This window comes from Ochotona curzoniae, unplaced genomic scaffold (assembly GCF_017591425.1).
Source record: "Ochotona curzoniae isolate NIBS_2020 unplaced genomic scaffold, NIBS_Ocur_1.0 contig_2210, whole genome shotgun sequence".
Taxonomy (NCBI): Eukaryota; Metazoa; Chordata; class Mammalia; order Lagomorpha; family Ochotonidae; genus Ochotona; species Ochotona curzoniae.
Window position 1 is genome coordinate 16822035 of NW_024465369.1, and position 19871 is coordinate 16841905.

A 19871-nucleotide genomic window follows, 5' to 3' on the forward strand; every position below is an offset into this window, starting at 1 on the left:
AATAAACGTATCTTTTGATTCTGTTTCCCATTAACTCTTTGAAGTCTCTTTGTATAAGTAAATATTTCAGAATCTGAAGTGATCCCAGAAAACCTCTTATGCCCAGCATTTTGGTTAAAGGATACTAACCCATAAAGTTTAGTAGGGCACAGAGGAAAAAAGTGGGTTGTCTGGCTTCTCTATTTCTCTATCAGCTGAATTTGGTTTTGCTTAAATAATCTGTAAAATGGGTAGTAATGATGATATCTGTACCCAGAAATATTATGAGGACTAAATGAAATACTGCGGTAAGGCTTTTAGCAAAGAGATTTCAATACTGTTTTATCATCATTTTTATTGTCACGAGCCCATTTTCTGGAAGGGACTAAAATAAGAGGATTTTCCAAAAAGCCACAGGAATGCATATTTTGTAAAAACAAACAAACAAACAAAACACTAGGCCAAGATTTCAAAAATTTCTATCCTCACATTCATTCATCTTTTCATTCCCTTTGCCATCAACTTTTGAAATACCCTCTGAGATAAGCTAAAGTCTCTAACACATCAACCAGGATAAGGAAGACTACTGCCGTCTTCCAGAGGAGTAGATATCGAGCTCTCCAGCAGTAGTTTGTTCCTCTAGAATCCCGTGGTTACCAGGAATGAGGATGGTTTAGCTGTGCATGCAGGTACCGCATGGCACATTTACTAAGGGTGCAGCTCGGGCATTAACCACACATGGTACTGATTAGATTACCTCCATAATCTTACATGGGTGAGCTGTAATAACCAGCACACTTTTAATCTTGTACATTAAAATGCTCCTTACAGCCACACAATAATTCTCTCCGGGAAAACTTCAGTTTGTGAGTCACACTTTGACTTTTCTGAACAGTGATAATTTTTAACATAAGCATCTTCAAAACCTGCTGCTATATATCAAAGAATCTTTCTCAACCCTTGATGGGCCAATTTTTACTGAAGACATTCTTTCTTACAAGTTACAAGCCTGTTTGGTAAACACATTTTCCTAAGAACTAGGTTTCTGAAAACGTCCACAATAAAAAGTCTTTTCAGAGGTCCAGGCAAGTTGCTTTAAAACCCTTAGTTCAGTGAAAAAGCTATATCTGAATGAATGCCTACTAGGTACAGGATTGACAACTCACATCACTGGCGATATCCCGGGAGGCCTTGGCTGCCACAATGGGGATGGCATCGCTCCGCAAGTCATAGCCTTTCTTCTTTGCTTCTTCATTGGCCAGTTTGTACAGACTCTAAATTTGGAGAAAAGAAAGCCATAAATTGCAACTCAAATCCAAACTGGCTGAATATTGGTGTAATTTCTAACTTCTCCACAGACAGTGTCTATGATAATCTCACTTCTAAGATTTGCAACCCTTCTGTACTTTGGTGAAAGACTACAAATGATGCCTGTGAATAGTATTGCCTGTGAATAGTATTGCATCTCCAATTTTTATTTTAGAGCAAGTTGAGCTATCTAAAAATAGTATATATTGTTTTTAAAATTTTAGTTAAAACAATGAATCAAGTTTAAAAACGACTGGAAAAAAAATCAAGCTGAAACTCATAGATAGACCTAAGCTGGCAAAGGGTGGATGAACAGGTGCTCATTGCAATGAATTCAATTCACATTTACTTAGTACTGTACAATGAGAACTTTGCCATCGATGATGAAGTTGGGGATCCAGCCATTTGATGCAGTGATTAAGACAACACTTGGAACAGCTGTATCTCATGTTGGAGTGCTTTAATTGGAGCACCAACTCCACTTCCAATTCTAGCTTCCTGCTAATGCGCATTCCAGAAGACAAGTGATAGCTCAAGTGCTCAGTCCCTGAAGGCACATGGGAAACCCTGAGTGATGCCAGGTCCTGACTTTGGTGTGATTGAATCCTAGTGTGGCAGACATTTGGGGAATGAGCCATCAGCTGTGCTATTTCTGTCTTGCTCATTCTCTATTGTGTGTGTGTGTGTGTGTGTGTGTGTGTGTGTGTGCATGCGTGTGTCAAATAAAAACAAAAACTTTAAAGGTGAGAATGAGATCTTTGGCCACTTCAAGGTTTCTAAGAGAACTGATAAGCTATAGAATCAATGGCTGAAAGTGAAACAGTAAGATGTAGTAAAACATGTTATTCACAAAACAAAACAAAAACCCCCAAGCAGGAGAAATTTACTCTGAAGTGGGAACAAGAGAGGTTTCTGTAGAGGGATGACTTTCAGGTGAGACTTTGTATGGTGAATCAAGATTCCACAGACTAGATGGCAAGACAAAGGCAAGGGGAATCCCTCACATCAAGCCACAAAGGAGCAAATGCACAGGGGATGAAGAAATCCCAGGAAGGAGGCCCAGAGAGAAGACGATGTCTAATTCTACAAAAAGTGGGAAACTGTCAAAATTGCTTGGGAAAGGAATGGTATCATAAATCTGCATTTTATCTTCCTGTCCTAAATGAGAAGGCAACACAAAATCATTGAATTAAAGTGATGGCAAAAGAGAGGCAAGAGCTCAGGTAGGTGAAATGCGCAGGACTGTCCCCAGGGACGTGTGGAACTAGCAGTCATGTAATAGCATTTCTGAGGTTTTTCAGCAAAGACTGAGCTGAGAATTCCAGCAACGCAGAGGGGTAAGCCCAAGGGGCTTTTTGTGTCTTAAAATTCTTGCATAAAGAATACCTACTTTTCTGTAATAATTAAGGCCCTATCATACAGGTTGAGTTACAAGTTCAACTTTTTAAATTTGAAAGTAGGAGTTGACATTTTTAGTTTTTGGTGACAATGAAGAGTTATATGCAAATATTAAAATTAGAGCCTATGTCTCTAAATGCAGTCTACATCTCCAAATAGTTATTCTAACTAAATTCTCTAAGTTACAGTCTGCAAAATATAGATTATAATGCTTATTTAACCCACGAAGCAATATTTTGCTTTTGGGTGGCACAAAGTCGGCAGAAATACATAATGTATCGATTGAGAGAAAGCCAGATTTGCAAAAATTTCCACAAGCTTAAACCCCTATGGGGTTAATCTAGAAAAAAAATTACAAAGAGATAAACTTTAGTCTCAGAATTAAGATTTAAAATACTATTTGTAAAAATTCAGGATAGAGAAAACTTAGCATTTGCTCATAAAAATTTAAGCTGGCACAATTTCCATGTGCATGAAAAGTGACATAGCTGCCAGTGAGGGCTGGCAGCACAGGGTGCAGAATGATGGCCAAATGTCCAGAGGAGAAAACATGTTAGCCATAGTCTATACAAATTATTCTTCAGACACAACATTTTGTTCACTTCTGAGCATTACATTTTCCTTGTGGTGTCCAGGATTTGGGAATACTTGGACAGGAGAACACTTGGGTGGGGCACTCAGAGGATCTGTCCCTGTCCTTTTAGATGGGACAGACGTAGGCTGCACAGTGTATGGATTTGCAAAGGATTTGGGGGGATACCCCACATATCACAAATACTTCCTGGTGATATTCTCTAGGACAAAAGAGCTGACTCATGAGATAAGTTCTTTGTCACTGAGAATCCTTAAGCAAAGCCAGTTCAAAAGCTTGTGGATGGGCACTCCTGCTGGAAGGGAGGCTGATTTCACCAAGCAACTGATTCTGAAATGGTAGCAAACATACATTGTACACATATGTTCTCTCTGATATGACAACCTTCATGCAAAATACAAACAAATAGAAATAGGTAAACATCTGTATACATATATTCTCATAGATGAACTATACAATGGAGACTAGTGTACTAGGAAGTGAAGATACACTGCCGTATGCATCTCTACTCCCAAATACAAGGAGGACTCCCAACAAAGCTGTTAAATATACCTCGACAATAGGATTGTCGACTTTCTACCACTGCCTATACTTACAATGCTAGGATACACTTAAATAGCAGAATGTTATTTAACAGTTGTGACTGTTGCTAAAGGACTATATTATTGTTATAATACGAAGGAGGGGTGAAAATGAAGGGGATGAAGAATGGGCAAAGAGAAAGAGGAATTGGAGAAAGAAATCTCTAAACCTATAAAACCATATCATGAAAAATACGATTTAAAAAAAGTATGTTAGTATGGAATGAATGCACTGAAAGAAGAGATTTGGTATAAACACCAGCAATTTGGCATCTGCCCTCACCTCACTGTAGTTGATTTTATTCATTCTTGCCAACATAATTTCTGGTGTGTCTGGCATTATATGGATCTGGGTCTTGTCTTTGTCCCAAGCTTCTGTATACAAACGCTATCAAAGAAAATACACATACTTTCATCAGGAAAAAATTTCAGCACAGAATTAGCAGAAGTTTTCAGACTACAAAACTTGAAAAATAACAAAGGAAAATGTTACACATTTTATACACATTATGTGAATTTTTAAACACAACTTGAAATAATCAGGACACAGTGAAATATGTATATCCAAGTGCCTTCTGAAATCTAAAGTGGATATTAACATTGAAAGTAAGGAATGCCTGTTTAATACAAAGGCTACTTCCCAGTAAAATATGAAGTGTTAAATTATGAATGGTGTATACATTAGATGAAAAAATAGATATTAACTCTTTTTTAACCAACGGCCATTTGGTTATTTATAACATCATTCAACAGCTATATGAAATTATCAAAAATTTGCCTGCCATATGTTTATTGAATTGAGTCACAACTTCAGTCACCTTGGCAGAGCCAGATCTAATGGTTATGTGGGCCTTATGTAGCCTTACATACCTTGACAAATAGATAGACCATAGATATACAGGTATGAGGGGTCTTCGAAAAAACACTTAGAAAATCTGTATTATGCAAATATGGTTGTCAAACATTTTGTACTAAAATCAGCTTATTTTTAATGGGATGTCTCCTTGACTTTTTGAAGTACTCTCACAGGTAGATAAATAATGCATTTGTTGTTTAATGCTTTGTTTTTATTTTCCCAAGGGTGTTTCTTCTTTGGTATAACTTTGGAAACCACAACTTAGACCTTTGAGTTTAAAGCCTCACCTTGTTCATAGTGATGGCATTATTCTTAGCCAACACCTGTTCCAGAGAATCAGTCACACTGGTAAATTTGAATCTGTCTGGAGGCTGGCGGTAGATTTTATCACTTAAGATTTCAGTTGCCCGTTTGCATTTTTCCACATCCAAAGAGCCAATGGGAACCCAGCCGATGCCTCTCAACCATTGGAGATCTGACTTGTACATATTCTGTTTATAAAAAGAGACAATACATGTTCATCTCCACATTGGAAATGCATTTTCATATAAAGGAAATGAAAAGCATTCTTAAAATACAATTTAGAGGACAGACAGCTATCAGACAAGATGGGTGACATTCACAAGGCAGGCAAGTACACTATTCCCCTTTGCAAGGGTTGGTGAGGTTGGTGTATGCCACCTTCTCCCAGAGGTAGTCACTGACTTATTTCCCATCTACACTTGTCCTTCTGATCCTCAGTTACTCACATCACTCTGGAGATCATAGGCCTGCCGAGCATGGATGACGTCATTCTGGTCAGGCAGGCACGTCCACTGGTGCAGGTAGTTCTTGTAGTCTATGTCACTGACCAAGGTCTGGCACTTCTTGGCCAGCACCACCCCCAGCATGTCCACAGGGCTGCTGAACTTGGTCTTCCACTTCTCAAAGTCCTTCTTGTACTCCCTGTCACTCTGGATCTTGGCCACATGCATGGACCACATCATCTTGGGGTCATCATGTATAGCTCGGGCTCCAATGTGATGGCCAAGTTGTTTGCGATAGCCTTCTTTGTACTTGTACTAAGAAAAAGAGTAATCACTTTTAACTTTTAGTAAAAAAATAATAACTGAGGATATAAATCATATGTGGATCATAATGTATATATCTCATCTGGAAAATAAATGAAATACACACAAAGAAAAAAATTTAGTTCTAGCATGCAGAGATGACTTTTTGTAGTATGTGTCTAAAAAAGGAATAAAAATTAGAGAAGTCAAAATATGTTGGCAATTGATATTTTCCATACTACATAGGTACTTTTACATCATTAAACATTTGTTATAAACCTGATTTTAATGGCAGTAAGTATTTCATTATCTGAGTATAAGTTATTACATTTAATCTTTCTTTGACTTTGAATAATTTTTAAGTTCTCAGGCTTACCACTCATACTTTGGAAATCAAAGGTATTTCTGACTTTAAAGAAAAGGTAACAATTAAAAGGTTCTAGGAGTATGAGCAACTTTATCCTTTAAAAAAAAGCCAAGACCTGTAGCTAGCCCTTGCATGAAGAGATGAACATATGACCCACCATGAAGGCTTGAGCTTGAAAAGTGTGTCCTACTCATTCAGCCTTTGTAAATTAACTGATTGATGGTGAATGAGTTGGGTTTTAAAAGAATGTTGTGTTGAACTGAATTATATAAAAGTACTTTATATGGAAAAACAAAAAATCTATCTGATGTACAGTCAAGTAACCAGTGCTTTGGTTCAGCAGGAAACGGACTTGCCTTGACACCAATGTTCTCACGGACACAACCATATCTAGAATTTAGGCTTTGTATTGAAAAGTTCATTATCATTATTGTAAACTATTGGTGAAAAAAATAAACTATTAACAATAGATTAAACCTCATAGTTTACTTGCTCCATTAATAAGCAGTGAAAAGTAATCTTTGAGCCAAAGCTAAGCAAAGAACTTCTCAAGATGCACTTACTTCACTTGCAATGTCTCTGGAGGCCTTGGCAGTCTTGATAGGAATGGCATCAATACGCATATCATAGCCTCTCTTCTTGGCTTCTTCCAGGCCAATTTTATATAATTTCTGAAAGAAGTACCAATAATCAAGTTTGACTTTAAAAGTGCATTTTAATGAAAATATCATGAAGCACAGACCTATTGCTTACCTCACTATAATTTACTTTGTTTTGTTTAGCTAGTAAAACTTCAGGTGTATCTGGCATAATGTGAACAGTGGTTTTATCTTTATCCCAAGCTTCTGTATAGAGGCGCTAAAACAAATAGAAAAATATGATGATCACAGGAGGATAACAAATGAACACATGAAAACAGTCTAAATCTTAATGAGCATAAACTCTTTTCTCTGAGTTTGCATTTGTGATAATTTTTGGTCTAGAAACACTGTGGCAGTATGAACCACAACCACAACACTTACTTTAAAATGAGTGTTATTGAGCAAAAGAATGGAATGTGAACTTTCTGTTGTTAGACTAGATTTCAGTGTTTCCATAAATAATAAAAGAAAGGTGAACACCTTCTTCAGCAAACAAAGGACTTACATGGTTCATCGTAATAGCATTGTTTTTTGCCAAAACCATGGGTATGGAGTCCATGAGACTGGAAAACTTGAACTTATCAGGGTGCTGACGGTAGACATGGTCACTCAGAATCTGGGTTGCTCTTTTGTTCTTCTCATCCTCAAGAGAACCACTAGGCATCCAGCCAATGCCTCTTAGCCACTGAAGGTCAGACTTGTACAAATTCTGAAATCAAAAGCAGCATGTCACTGAATTGTAAACCTATGCTCTGAAAGAAATAAACATTTATATCAAATTACATAGATTTTATATGTTTTAATGCTTAAATTCTTGGGAAAGTTAAAAATTTTGATATGAATTTTATAATCAATATATTCAGATTAGAACTACATTGAGGAAATTTTTTACAGAAGCTTGTAAAGAACAACTCAATTCTTAAAACACCTGCACCAACAGGGGCTTTCACCAAAGCAACGGGGGTTTTTACACCTCTTTCTGGGTGGATAATGGTGCTCCCAGATGTTTGGGTAATTGCACAGAGCTTGTGGCATTAATCCAGGAGAGAAGGATTCAGGTGCTTAAACTTAACTCCTCTTACAAGGGAATTCTACACTGACGAAAACATATACTATCTTTTATAGAGCAAAAGAAAACAGACTAACATCACTTTGGAGATCATAGGCCTGCCGAGCATGGATGACGTCATTCTGGTCGGGCAGGCACGTCCATTGGTGCAGGTAGTTCCTGTAGTCTGCGTCACTGACCAAGGTCTGGCACTTCTTGGCCAGCACCACCCCCAGCATGTCCACGGGGCTGCTGAACTTGGTCTTCCATTTCTCAAAGTCCTTCTTGTACTCCCTGTCACTCTGGATCTTGGCCACATGCATGGACCACATCATCTTGGGGTCATCCTTAATGTCCCGAGCTCCAATGTGGTGACCCAGCTGCTTGCGAAAGCCTTCTTTGTACTTGTACTAAAGGAGAAAAATAGTGTGATATTCCTTTTAAAAATCAACTTAGGTTACAATCTCTGTGGCAAACTGCAAAGCACATTACTCTAAATATTTTACTAAGCTCAGAGAGAGCTGTAGACTTTGATATCTTGATAGGAAAGATTAAAGGCTAAGGTCAGGTACAAATCCCATAAATAATAAATGTATCCTTGGTCTTATCCTCATCTTACACTCTTTACTGTTTTAATTTTCTATCTCTTAGAAGGTTTTGTCCAATTTTAAATGAAATCGAGGCTGCTTTCTTCGCAGGGATAAACTGCAATCAAATCAACAGCAACAGGGGACAAGGACTTACTTCACTGGCAATTTCCCGGGATGCTTTTGCTGCTTTGATTGGAATGGCGTCAACGGGAAGATCATACCCTTTTTTCTTTAGCTCCTCATAACCCATTCGGTAGAGTTTCTGTTAAGAGATGAACACAATCACTTTAGGGAAAACAGTTCTAAACAAACAGCTGCAGTATAATGAATCCAACACACTAAAATTTTTAAGAGTCCATGAGAATAGTATCTGCTCTAGACTACTCAAATGTAATTGGAACTTATGCTCGTTGATTGCTAATAGTCCTGTTTAAACTTTAAAGCTCTTCAATTACCAAGATCTACAAAATTAAATGTCAGCTCTTCTCAAATACCTATGAGGATGAGACAGGAATAAATTGACGGAGAAATTAAATGTCATTTCAGTGTTTTTTGCAACTACGGTTGTTTCCTAAGAAGTTCTTACAGAAAAAAAAAGTCATTTTTCCATTTAACTCCTCCAGTGGGGACAGATCATGTGCATGGGCTTTCTCTTACATGGAGCTAATACCCTGTAAAATAACATTTTACGTGAAGCATGATCCATGTTTTCCAGGGAAATTAAAGAGTCCCTTAAAATTTTAAAAAGAATTTTGAAGAAAGTCCAAATACTGAGAAAGCTTGCATGCATTTATTTCATCACATTTATAACAAATAATTGGGAATACATTTCAACTGCTTTAAAGCCAATGTTCTACTTTTTAAAAATATTATTTACTTGAATGGCAGAGAGATAGAGTTGGCAAGAATACAAGAGATTTTCCATTCTCTTTCACTCTCAATATAACCACTAAAGCTGGGGCTGGGTCAGGCCAAAGCCAGAATCCTAGACCACCGTTCAGGTCTTCATGTGGGCCGCGGGGACACATGCACTGAATCATCTTCTGCTTCCCAGGGACAGTACCAAGCAGCTTGATTAGAAGCAGCGGAGCCAGGATTCATCCTCTCATATGGGATGCAGGTGACACAAGCAGTGACCTAAGTCATGTACCGCACTTCCCATCCCAAGTGGGAACATAATTTTAATATGCTTTAATGCAGAAATCAGCTTGTTTAAAATGCCTGTTAATCTTGGACTTATGTTTTAGTACTTTACAGCAATACACCATAATATATTCTCAAATGTTAAGGTTGTTCTATTTAAAATTTGCTTTAGAGATTTTTTTAATGTCTATACATTTTAGGAGATTATGTTACTTGATGAGGAAAATAAAAACAAAATTTGCTGTCTGGTTTTGCATCCCCATTTATTCAAAATTTCACTGGTATCTACTACTGTCAGGTACAAAATATTTCAGATTCAGCAAAAATATTCTCTGTCCACAAGGTGTTCCTGCTCACATTGGGGTAGTGCCTTCATGTTATGACCGCAGGTGAAATAATGAGCCCCAGCCCTGCCTGAGGTGAAGTGCACCAACGTTCTCATTTTAGTCTAAAAGGCACCACATAAAACATCAAAATGACATGGAGTTTATTATTTAAAATAATCCAAGGACTTCAAAGAACTTGCAAATGACTTCACTGACCCAAAAGCAACAAAAATGATTTTCTAAAGCCACATGCAGAATTTGTCACTTACATCACTTGTATTGATCAAGTTTGCTTTCGCCAGGATAATGTCAGGTGTGTCTGGCATGATATGAATTTGAGTCTTGTCCTTGTCCCAAGCTTCTCTATAAAGTCTCTAAAATGAGAAATAGGAACTTTTCAGGGGGTGTTGCTAGATCAATCAGCGACATAGTTAACTTCAAACAAGATGACTGATTTCACCTGCATTAAACATTACAACTGGTAGCAAAAACAGACAACAGCAAAAAACACAAGCATTGCTTGTTGACTTATCTGGGACATAACTGCCTTTCAAGAAACAGGTTTGGGATAACTTTTTTAAAGTTATAGATCATCCTGCCTATAAGAAAACAAAGCTCAAAGTTTTTGAGTGCCTTTGCCAATATTTTCAAATGGAGAAGATGATTCTCTATCTTTTGGACCGTCATACTCCCTTCCGTGTTTACTTAGGAGATAGCTCTCAGCCTCTCAAAAGAAGACTCATTGAAATTGCGCTTAGAAATTTGGGAGTTTAGTTTCCTATGTTTCTTATCATTTATAGTTATAATTATTTCAAACATTAGGATTTTCATAAGAATATGTTTGCAAATTTGTCAAAATCTCTTCAACATCTCAATCATCTTTTCACCCGTCTGCAACAAAAGAGGGCTCAAGCAAACAAAAAAAAAATCAAAGTTACGAAAACTAAAGGTGAAGATACAATGGAAAACAGAGTATTTGCACAGAAAGCCTTCCTACAAGATTTTTAATCCATCATAAAGGAGAGTATGACAACTTGGCTGTGGGAATACCATGACAACACCACTTTAACCAAACAATCAACATTAAAATTTTCACTAATCAGACAATAGATGGTGTTCTTCTGACAAGACAATCTGAATGTAACCTTCAGGACATAGCAACACCCAAACAGAGGGAGAGTGCACATAGCATTAGCCTGTACTTTTCACAAACATTAAGGGCTTGGAAGAGTGAGAAACACCACCACAGTAAAGCTGACTCAAGATCTGGCTTGTCAGTCCAGGTTTGGATCTTGGTCAGACCCCGGGTTTTTTTTTTCTATAAAGGTCATCGATAGTAAAAATTAAGTTTTATAGATGACTATTGTGTCAACATTAATTCCATGATGTTGGCCATTCCATTGTGTCTTTATAAATAATATTCTTCTTTTGGGAAATACACATTAAAGGGCTTAGGAGTAGGATGGCATAATGAAGCAACTCATTTTCTCAGAAATTTCACAGAAACAAAGTGTTCAAAAAGTGAAAATGTACTTTATGAAAGCTATAGTGATTTCAATCATTTATTGCAGCATAATAAACAAATTTTAATTCTATTTTCCACTCTGAAATCCCTGTATAAACAAACAAGAAAGATATTTAGAGAGAATTACATATACATACCTACATATGTAAGTTATTTATACTGTTTAATTTTTTAAAAAGATTTATTTATTTTCACTGGAAATTCAGATCTACAGAGAGAAGGAGAGACAGAAAAAGATTTTCCATCTGCTGGTTCACGCCACAAGTGGCTGCAACAGCTGGAGCTGAGTCGATCTGAAGCCAGGAGCCAGGAGTTTCTTCCAAGTCTCCTGCATGGGTGCAGAATCCTAAGGCTTTGGGCCATCTTCTACCACCTTCCCAGGTCACAAGTAGGGAGCCAGAAGGAAAGTGGAGCATGTGTGACACAAACTGGCACCCACATGGGATCCCAGTGCATGCACAATGAGGACCTCAGCCACTAGTCTACCACAATGGGCCCTTTGACTATTCTTGATCACTGAAATTATTTTGTTATAAACAATATTTAAGGATCAGCATTGTGGCATACTAGGTTAAGTCATTGCCTACAATGCCAACATGCCATATGGGCACTAGCTTAAGTCCCAGCTGCTCCACTTCCAACCCAGCTCCCTATTAATTGCCTGAGAAAGTAGTGGAAGATAGCCTAAGTCTTTGGTCCCCTGAATCCATGTGGGAGACCTGAAAAAAGCTCCTGTCTTCCGACTTCAGCCTGGCCCAGCCCTGGTTGTTATGGCTGTTATTGGAATAAACCAATCAATGGAAGATCTCTTTCTTTCTCTCCCCCCCTCTATCTCATACTGACCTTTGCCTTTCAAAGAAATAAAGTAAGCCACAAATGTTTTTAAATCTCACTGATTCCCTGCATCTGTCAATTACTCTTTGATGTATATAAGATATAAGAGCTTGAGACTCTTCTTCCTGTACATGTAACTCCAGAGAAGTCCATCAACTCCAGTTAGAATGGCTATTATCAAACAAAAATGAGCAAATGCCAGCAAAGATGTGGAAAAAATAGAAACTTTCATACACTGTGGGTGGGAATATAAATTACTATAGTTATTATGGAAAATGTATGGAATTTTCTCAAAAACTAAAAATTGATCTGTCATATGACATAGCTATCCCACTTTTTGGATATCCAAAAGAAATTATATTCACATATCAAAGAAATATTTGCATGTTTATTGCAAAAACCATTATAAAAATCCAAGATTAACTTAGCTAACCATTGATGAATGTATATATAAAAATGACATATCCATAACACAATATTAGTCAGCCATCAATAAGTGAAATCAAGACATTTGAAACAAAATGGACAGAATTGAGAATCACTGTGCTAAGTGAAATCAGCTACAAACAGAAACTTTTTTCTTCTTTAATATGTCATAGTTGAAAAATAGTTTGAACTTATTATAGTGACCATTAGAAGCTAGAAAGTATGGAACAAGGAAAACTAGAGGGAGGTTAGATAGTGAGTGCCAAAACAGAATCAGACAGAACAAACTGGTGTTCCATGGCACTGTGACAGTCACAATTATGCATGTGCAGAACTGGAAGAGCCACCAAACACAAAAAGGAAATGGAATGGAAAGGCTAGTTGCCTGGTTTGATTGGCTTATGTCATATAACTGCATTGAAATATTATACTCCACCCCACAAAAATGTAGAACTAGTGTAAGTTATCTGAATTTTTTTTTAATAAAATAAGACAAAAAGGGCCTTCAGGAACAAAACAGAGCAAAGCAGGGTAATTTCCACTTTCTCGGTTCTGCATCAACAGGTCTGATTAGATAACAGTTTTTCAGCCTCGTCACTGTGGGTGTCATATGCTGGATGATGCTTAGTCGTGAGAAATTCCCCTGTGTAATGTGCGATGCCCTGCAGCTTCCCTGGTTTCCCTCCACTAGATGCCAGTAGCATACCACTGGCAAGTCATGACAACCAAACGTCCCCTGTGGGGCAGAATTTTCCCTGGCTGAGAACCTCTAAGCTGGGTCATTTGCCACTTTCATTCAGGAAGTGCAGAGAAAAGGGTGAGATTATTTATGCTAGGTTAGATGTATTGGTCTATTAAAAAATAGAGATAGGCTCAAGATATAACTGGCCCAGGTTCTACCTGTATTTCTGAATTCCTTTCTTCTCATTATCTTTCTGGGTCAGAATCAATCTCTCTCCCTCTCTATGTGTCTGTCTCTCAGCTTGGAGAAAAGCGAAACTCAGATTCCAGAAAGGGAGAAATATTTTACATAAATGTGTTGCTTTATTAGGCAGTCTATCAAGTTTAAATTTCTTGTCAAAACCAAAACAAAATAAATATTCGAAATGAAGCTGACAGCTCAGCAATCACTGTACCTTTTGGAAAACAGCACTGTAAAATGTATGTGAAGGACTGGTTAGGAAAATAAGAAATTTAATGTAGCATTGCTTAGTATATGTTGATTATGGGCTTATTTATCATATTTATAGCTCTTTATACATGATGTATGTAGAATGTATAGCATATTACATATTTAGATCCTCCAAGGAATTTCATACATATTTAGGTCTTCCAGAGAACCTCATGGTAATTATTATACACACTCATTAAAGTTTTTTTTTTTACCAGAATCTCAGTGCATATAATTATTCTTTAGTATTCAAGAAACAGTGATGAGTCATCCTTCTATTCTCTGTACAATCACTCCACATTACCATCTTTATTTTAATCAACAAATTGTATCAAGTACCTATTTTACACCAAACATCAGTGCCAGTGCTACAGAAGAATTTAAGTTGAAGATAGCCTATATACTTCTTTATTGTGACATAGTATTAGCATTTTATCTCTATTCAAACTCACTCATTATCATCATTCAGTAGGAAATACACTCTCCCTCACTTATCCACTATAAATCTCTGAAAAGCACTCACGATTTCTCCCCCTAACATACAGTGTCACAACAAAAATATTAATAATTTTCTCATTACTTTCTGGCTAAATAAGTGTTGGGCAACTAAAATGTACATTAACCCATTTTTATGTATCAATCAGTATAGGGTAGTTAATCATTCAAATAGAGGAACTCAAAATATTATGCTGTATTGACACATTGCTTGGGCATTCTATTCCTTTACTAAGCCAAAGCTATCGAGACACCCTCAGGTAGCAAACACTACAATTTCCTTTATTAGCTTTTCTAAAGAGTTACTCACATCACTCCTATTCTTGGCATTCGTCTTCGCGAGAACTATCTCCATGGCATCAGGTATGCTGGTGAACTTGTTTCTGTCTGGAGGCTGGCGATATTTCTTCTCACTGATAATTTCTGAAGCCCTCTTGTTCTTTTCTGCTTCCAAAGAACCTAAGGGACTCCATCCTATGCCTTTCAGCCACTCAAGGTCAGACTTATACACATTCTGTGAAAGGACACAGACAGACATCAAAATCCCATTGCAACCTGTACTTTTGACTCCAATGCTTCCGCGTATTTCAAAAAGATGCACCTTAAGTTTTCAATAGTCATTTCTATTTCTAATTTCCACTTCTCTGTGACTAAATGTCAACTCACAGGAAACATTGAAGTAATATAACACTATGTAGTTGAACAGAACTGACCTCACTTTGTAACTCATATGCTTTTTTAGCATGGATGACGTCATTCTGGTCAGGCAGGCACGTCCACTGGTGCAGGTAGTTCCTATAGTCGGCATCACTGACCAAGGCCTGGCACTTCTTGGCCAGCACCACCCCCAGCATGTCCACAGGGCTTGTGTACTTGGTTTTCCACTTTTCAAAGTCCTTCTTGTATTCTCTTTCACTCTGCATTTTGGCTACATTCATGGACAACACAAGTTTTGGGTCATCCTGCAAACTCCGGAATCCAACATGGTGGCCCAGCTGCTTGCGATAGCCTTGTTTATATTTAAACTGAAGTCAGAGGAAAAAGTTATTTTGTTAATATGAAAAAGATAAAATTAAGTTCATTTTTCTATTTTGCAAGACTGAAATGACAGAACAGTGTTGGCAATGCTTATTTAATAATACAAAAATAAACAAATAAATACAAACAACCATGTTGGTAAATATGTATATACATATATTCTTATGGATAAACCATATGATGGAGACTAGCATATTAGGAAGTGAAGATTCATCGCAGTATGCATCTCTACTCCCAAATTAAAGAACTCCCAATGAAACTGTTAAATAAACTGAAAATAGGATTGTCGACTTTCTACTATTGCCTGTACATACAATGCTGTGATACACTTAAATAGCAAAACGTTGCTGAAGGACTATACTGTTTTAAGAATATGAGGGGAAATGAAGAGTGGGGTGAGAATATGAAAAGAGGAAACGGGGGTAGATGGGGGTATCCCTGTACCTACAAAAACATACCACAAAAAAAACTAAAAACATGAAAGAGAAATATTTAGTCTCTTAAGCAAGTTAGTCTTGTTGAAATAGTCTTGCAAAGGAAGTTTAGTTTTGAGAAATTTTGATGAGAAGTTAATTCTTACTAGGGGCAAATGTATGTTTACAAGTGCCATATATATTGTATATGCTGACTTTAGGGTATTATTTAATAAATTTCTTTCAACTTGCTTGTGAGAATGATATTTTTATGGGAAAAAATAAGCCAAATGAAACATTACAAAGACATGATTTGATGAACAGGCAAATACTGTAGATGAGCAGCAGAATTTTTAGTTTTCCAAATGGTTATATAAAGTGAGGAATCTTCATTAGGCTTATGGGGAAAAAAGATTTTAAAAATGCATTTATTTTGGTGAAAAAATTCAAAGTATATGTGGTTTTTCATAATATGCAATTTCCATGAACTTTCGGAAGACTCCTTAGTCAAATCTGTCCTGTTAAGATCTTTGTATGCTCACACAATTAAAAGCAGCTAACTACTTTAATTCAGAAAGCAAACTGCACAAGGTGTTGACTTACTACCAACTTGGGTCAAAATGAACTGTATTACTTCAAGAATGAAACATCTTAGTATCATGGAGCTTAAGATTCTTGAGCCCAACCTGTATCCAGGAAGACTCTTTCTGACATCTGAACAATCAGAAAAAGAGTGAATTTGGGTCAGCAAAGAGGGGAGGAAAAGAGGAGGGGAATGATGTATATTCTAAAAGGTAATCTATGATAGTGAACAATATTAAGTTACTTGATTCATATAAAAATGCATTTTTACAGAAGTCAAACCAAAACTTACATCACTAGCAATGTCTCTAGAAGCTTTGGCAAGCTGGACGGAAATTGCATCAACTGGGAGATCATAGCCCTTCTTCAAAGCTTCTTCCCATCCAAGTCTATAGAGTTTCTAAGAATCAAAGAAATTCTTTCCATTATTCTTGTCAATATTCAAAATCTCAACATATTATAAGCAAAGCAGCAAATAGGGTAGATATCAAATTCTGATATTAACTGCTGTATATTTAAGGATATGAGAAAAACAAATTTTAAAAAAGGAAGATTTTCAATAGAAAACAAAAAGCCTTCTAGCATCAAGTGACTTAGTTGTATCACATGTCCCGGCTTTAGTTTTTCTTTCCTTTTGTTCTGACACACTGGACATCTGTTTCAAACTCTTTTGCCCAGAAAAACATATGGTCGTGTCACATTTATCAGCTACCTCTCCCTTTTCTTGCATAGTCCGGGCTTACTACTTTGAATACAGTAATTAAGAAAATGGAAGAAGATCAAGTTTGAAATTTTTAACCGTCCATGCAACAAGTTGCAAATGATGATACACCATTTTTCAAGTTGTAATAGACAAGCTAAACTCTTGGAGTTGAACTCGTCAAATGGATGTATGTGGTTTAAAACTGGGTAATAATAAAAACAGCTAATAGTCTTTCAGCACTTTCTATGCACCAGGCATTGTGCTGAGACCTTTTTAGAAAAATTTTCATTTGGTTCTCACAGTCACCCAGTGTCACAGGCAATGTCATATACGTGCCATATAACTAAACGCCAAAGTCAAAATTCATAAGGTTTGTGTGACATATTTTTTTCTTTCAACAATTATTGACTAGTAACTTGTGCCAAATACAACATACTTGTAGATAAACTAAACAGACAGTATCCAGCTCGATGGAGCATAAAGGAACAGAGGCCCTTGCTCTTGATCCATGCATTTTGCAACATCTGTAAGCTGAGTGGTCTCAGTCATTCCCCTCTATTTTTTCAGCTTTATATGATTTAGTTACTATTACACCATTGTATAAGCTCAATAAATTTTGAAACAAATCAAAGATAGGTTTTATATAGTTTTTACCTGACTATATAGTGTTTGATTCTGTTTAGCTTGTAATATATCTGGTGTATCAGGCATCACATGAATCTTGGTCTTATCTTTATTCCAGTCAACAGTGTATAAATGCTAGAAAGTAGGAGAAAAGAGATTAGAACTTTTAGTTACTGTTCATGACAAAAAAAAAAAAGACAGTGAGAATATTTGAATACTTGTACACTTTGAAGTAGCTGAGTGCCAAAAGTACCACATGACTCAGGAAAGGCAGTAAAAATAAATTCAGATTTTACAAGACAATCTTTTAAATATTTAAAGTCTTTTGGAACAAACTGAAAGTGCCAAATACATATATATATCCTTTTTAAAGTGTAAGTAATTTCTAACATAATCAAAAGGACTAAGGAAATAAAAACAAGAAAAACAGAGCAGGAGAATGTTCTGAAACTGCCACTATCCAGGAGTCGTGGAACTAGAACAATCAAAGCTATCATCTGCTAGCTTTCCCTCATGTGGCAACTGTGTAGAACAGCTACTGTTCTCTCTACCTTGTTCATAGTCTGTGCATTTTGCTTGGCAAGCACCATGTCCATGGAATCATTCAACTTCTTAAACTGGAAGTTGCTCGGATGCTGGCGGTATTTTTGATCACTAGCATATTCAGTTGCTTTCTTGGCCTTCTCCACTTCTAGGGAACCAGCTGGACTCCAGCCAAGTCCCTTGTACCATTCATTGTAGTCCTGTTTGTATTCATTCTATAAAGAAAAGAATAAAAGTCCACATCACCTTGTCAAATTTCTACACAAAATTATGGCGTATAATGCCGTGATCTTCCTTCTCTGACAAAAATAAAGCCACCCACCACCCAGACAGAAAATAGCCTTACATCACTCTGAATGTGATTCATATTCCTGCTCAGCTCGATGTTCATTGCATCCGGGAGAAGGATGTACTTGTGAATCAGGTGCTTGTAGTTAGTATTGGTGATATTGGCTTGGGCATCCTTGGCGGCCGTAACACTGAGCATGTCTGCAGGGGTGTGGTAGCTGGTCTTTGTCGTCTCATAGTTTTTCCTGTACTCTCGATCAGATTGCATCTTAGCCACTTGCATGGAGTGGACTAATTTTGGATCATCTTCAAGACTGCGGAAGCCAACCATTTTTCCTTTCTGCTTTTCATAATTGTACTTATATTTATACTGTGAGGAGTATAGGGATGAAGAATGATGATGAATAGGGATGAAGAGCAATTATTTTGGCTGAAAGTCATTCTAGCATCAATACTCTACATTTCATAAAAATTATATAGAACTCCACATTCCTTCATAAAACATTCCTCAGATTTATCTATGCCACTCACTGCTGGCAACTCTATTTTGTGATGAAGACAGCAAAGTCATTTTTATAGATGTGCAGGCACAGACTCAGAGAGGTGAATGATTTGCTGGAGCTGTAAGGATTAGGACCCAGTCATCATGATGATGTACCACACTGACTTATATACCCACTTTCTTGTTGATCTATTAATAAACAATAATCCAGTAACAAAGGTGGAATATTCAAATCAGTTCAATGCTGCCTTGATAAATCCATAATCAGCCAACCATTCATTGATAAGAATGATTTCAGTTAGGACACTCATTGTAATTTTAGAGTCACTATGTATTTACAGAGCTCTTTTTCTTTTAAGACTTTCTAAAGTGATCTAATAAAAAATGTTTACTATTGACCACTTTAATTTCTATATGAAAAGATTCTGAGAATATAGAAAGATTTTGTATTCTTCTTATACTCTTGTGGGAATGTATAAGTTAGGGGTTAGAAGCTAGGAGAGTAGAATTATTACAGTATACAAGAAGGATAACAGAAGGTGTGGGATGGAATGGGTAGGTAAGGAAATGAAAACCAGAGATAAAAGAGGAGAAAGTTTAATCAGGATGGTCAGAGAGTGCTCCAAAGTGTATTCTTCCCATTACACTCAGGTCATTCAATGCTTCCTGTAAATCGACTTCTTATAGAAACAACTAAATCGCAGGACTGTGTTTCACACATGTAATGTATTATAGCAGTGCTGTACTGGTACAGCAGCTGTAGGGAGAGGGGAAGCCCTTATTCATAGTTTTGGATAATTTCTGTAGTATAAATATTTCCACAGTGGCTGATGTCAAGCTACCCGTGGC

The 19871-nt window shown here is 36.9% G+C and overlaps 1 protein-coding gene across 2 annotated transcripts in view; it reads right to left on the reverse strand.

The window, feature by feature from the left end:
- NEB (nebulin) overlaps window positions 1–19871 on the reverse strand; it is a 189642-nt gene that overhangs the window by 105179 nt on the left and 64592 nt on the right. For both annotated transcript variants that reach the window (XM_040971562.1, XM_040971563.1), the window contains 16 exons: window positions 18579–18890; window positions 18241–18447; window positions 17720–17824; window positions 16655–16762; window positions 15043–15354; window positions 14640–14843; window positions 10148–10252; window positions 8564–8671; window positions 7918–8229; window positions 7277–7480; window positions 6884–6988; window positions 6694–6801; window positions 5464–5775; window positions 5002–5205; window positions 4142–4246; window positions 1146–1253 (listed from right to left, as the gene is read on the reverse strand). In XM_040971562.1, coding sequence (XP_040827496.1) covers window positions 1146–1253; window positions 4142–4246; window positions 5002–5205; window positions 5464–5775; window positions 6694–6801; window positions 6884–6988; window positions 7277–7480; window positions 7918–8229; window positions 8564–8671; window positions 10148–10252; window positions 14640–14843; window positions 15043–15354; window positions 16655–16762; window positions 17720–17824; window positions 18241–18447; window positions 18579–18890 — 2919 coding nt within the window. The remainder of the gene's footprint in view (window positions 1–1145; window positions 1254–4141; window positions 4247–5001; window positions 5206–5463; window positions 5776–6693; window positions 6802–6883; window positions 6989–7276; window positions 7481–7917; window positions 8230–8563; window positions 8672–10147; window positions 10253–14639; window positions 14844–15042; window positions 15355–16654; window positions 16763–17719; window positions 17825–18240; window positions 18448–18578; window positions 18891–19871) is intronic.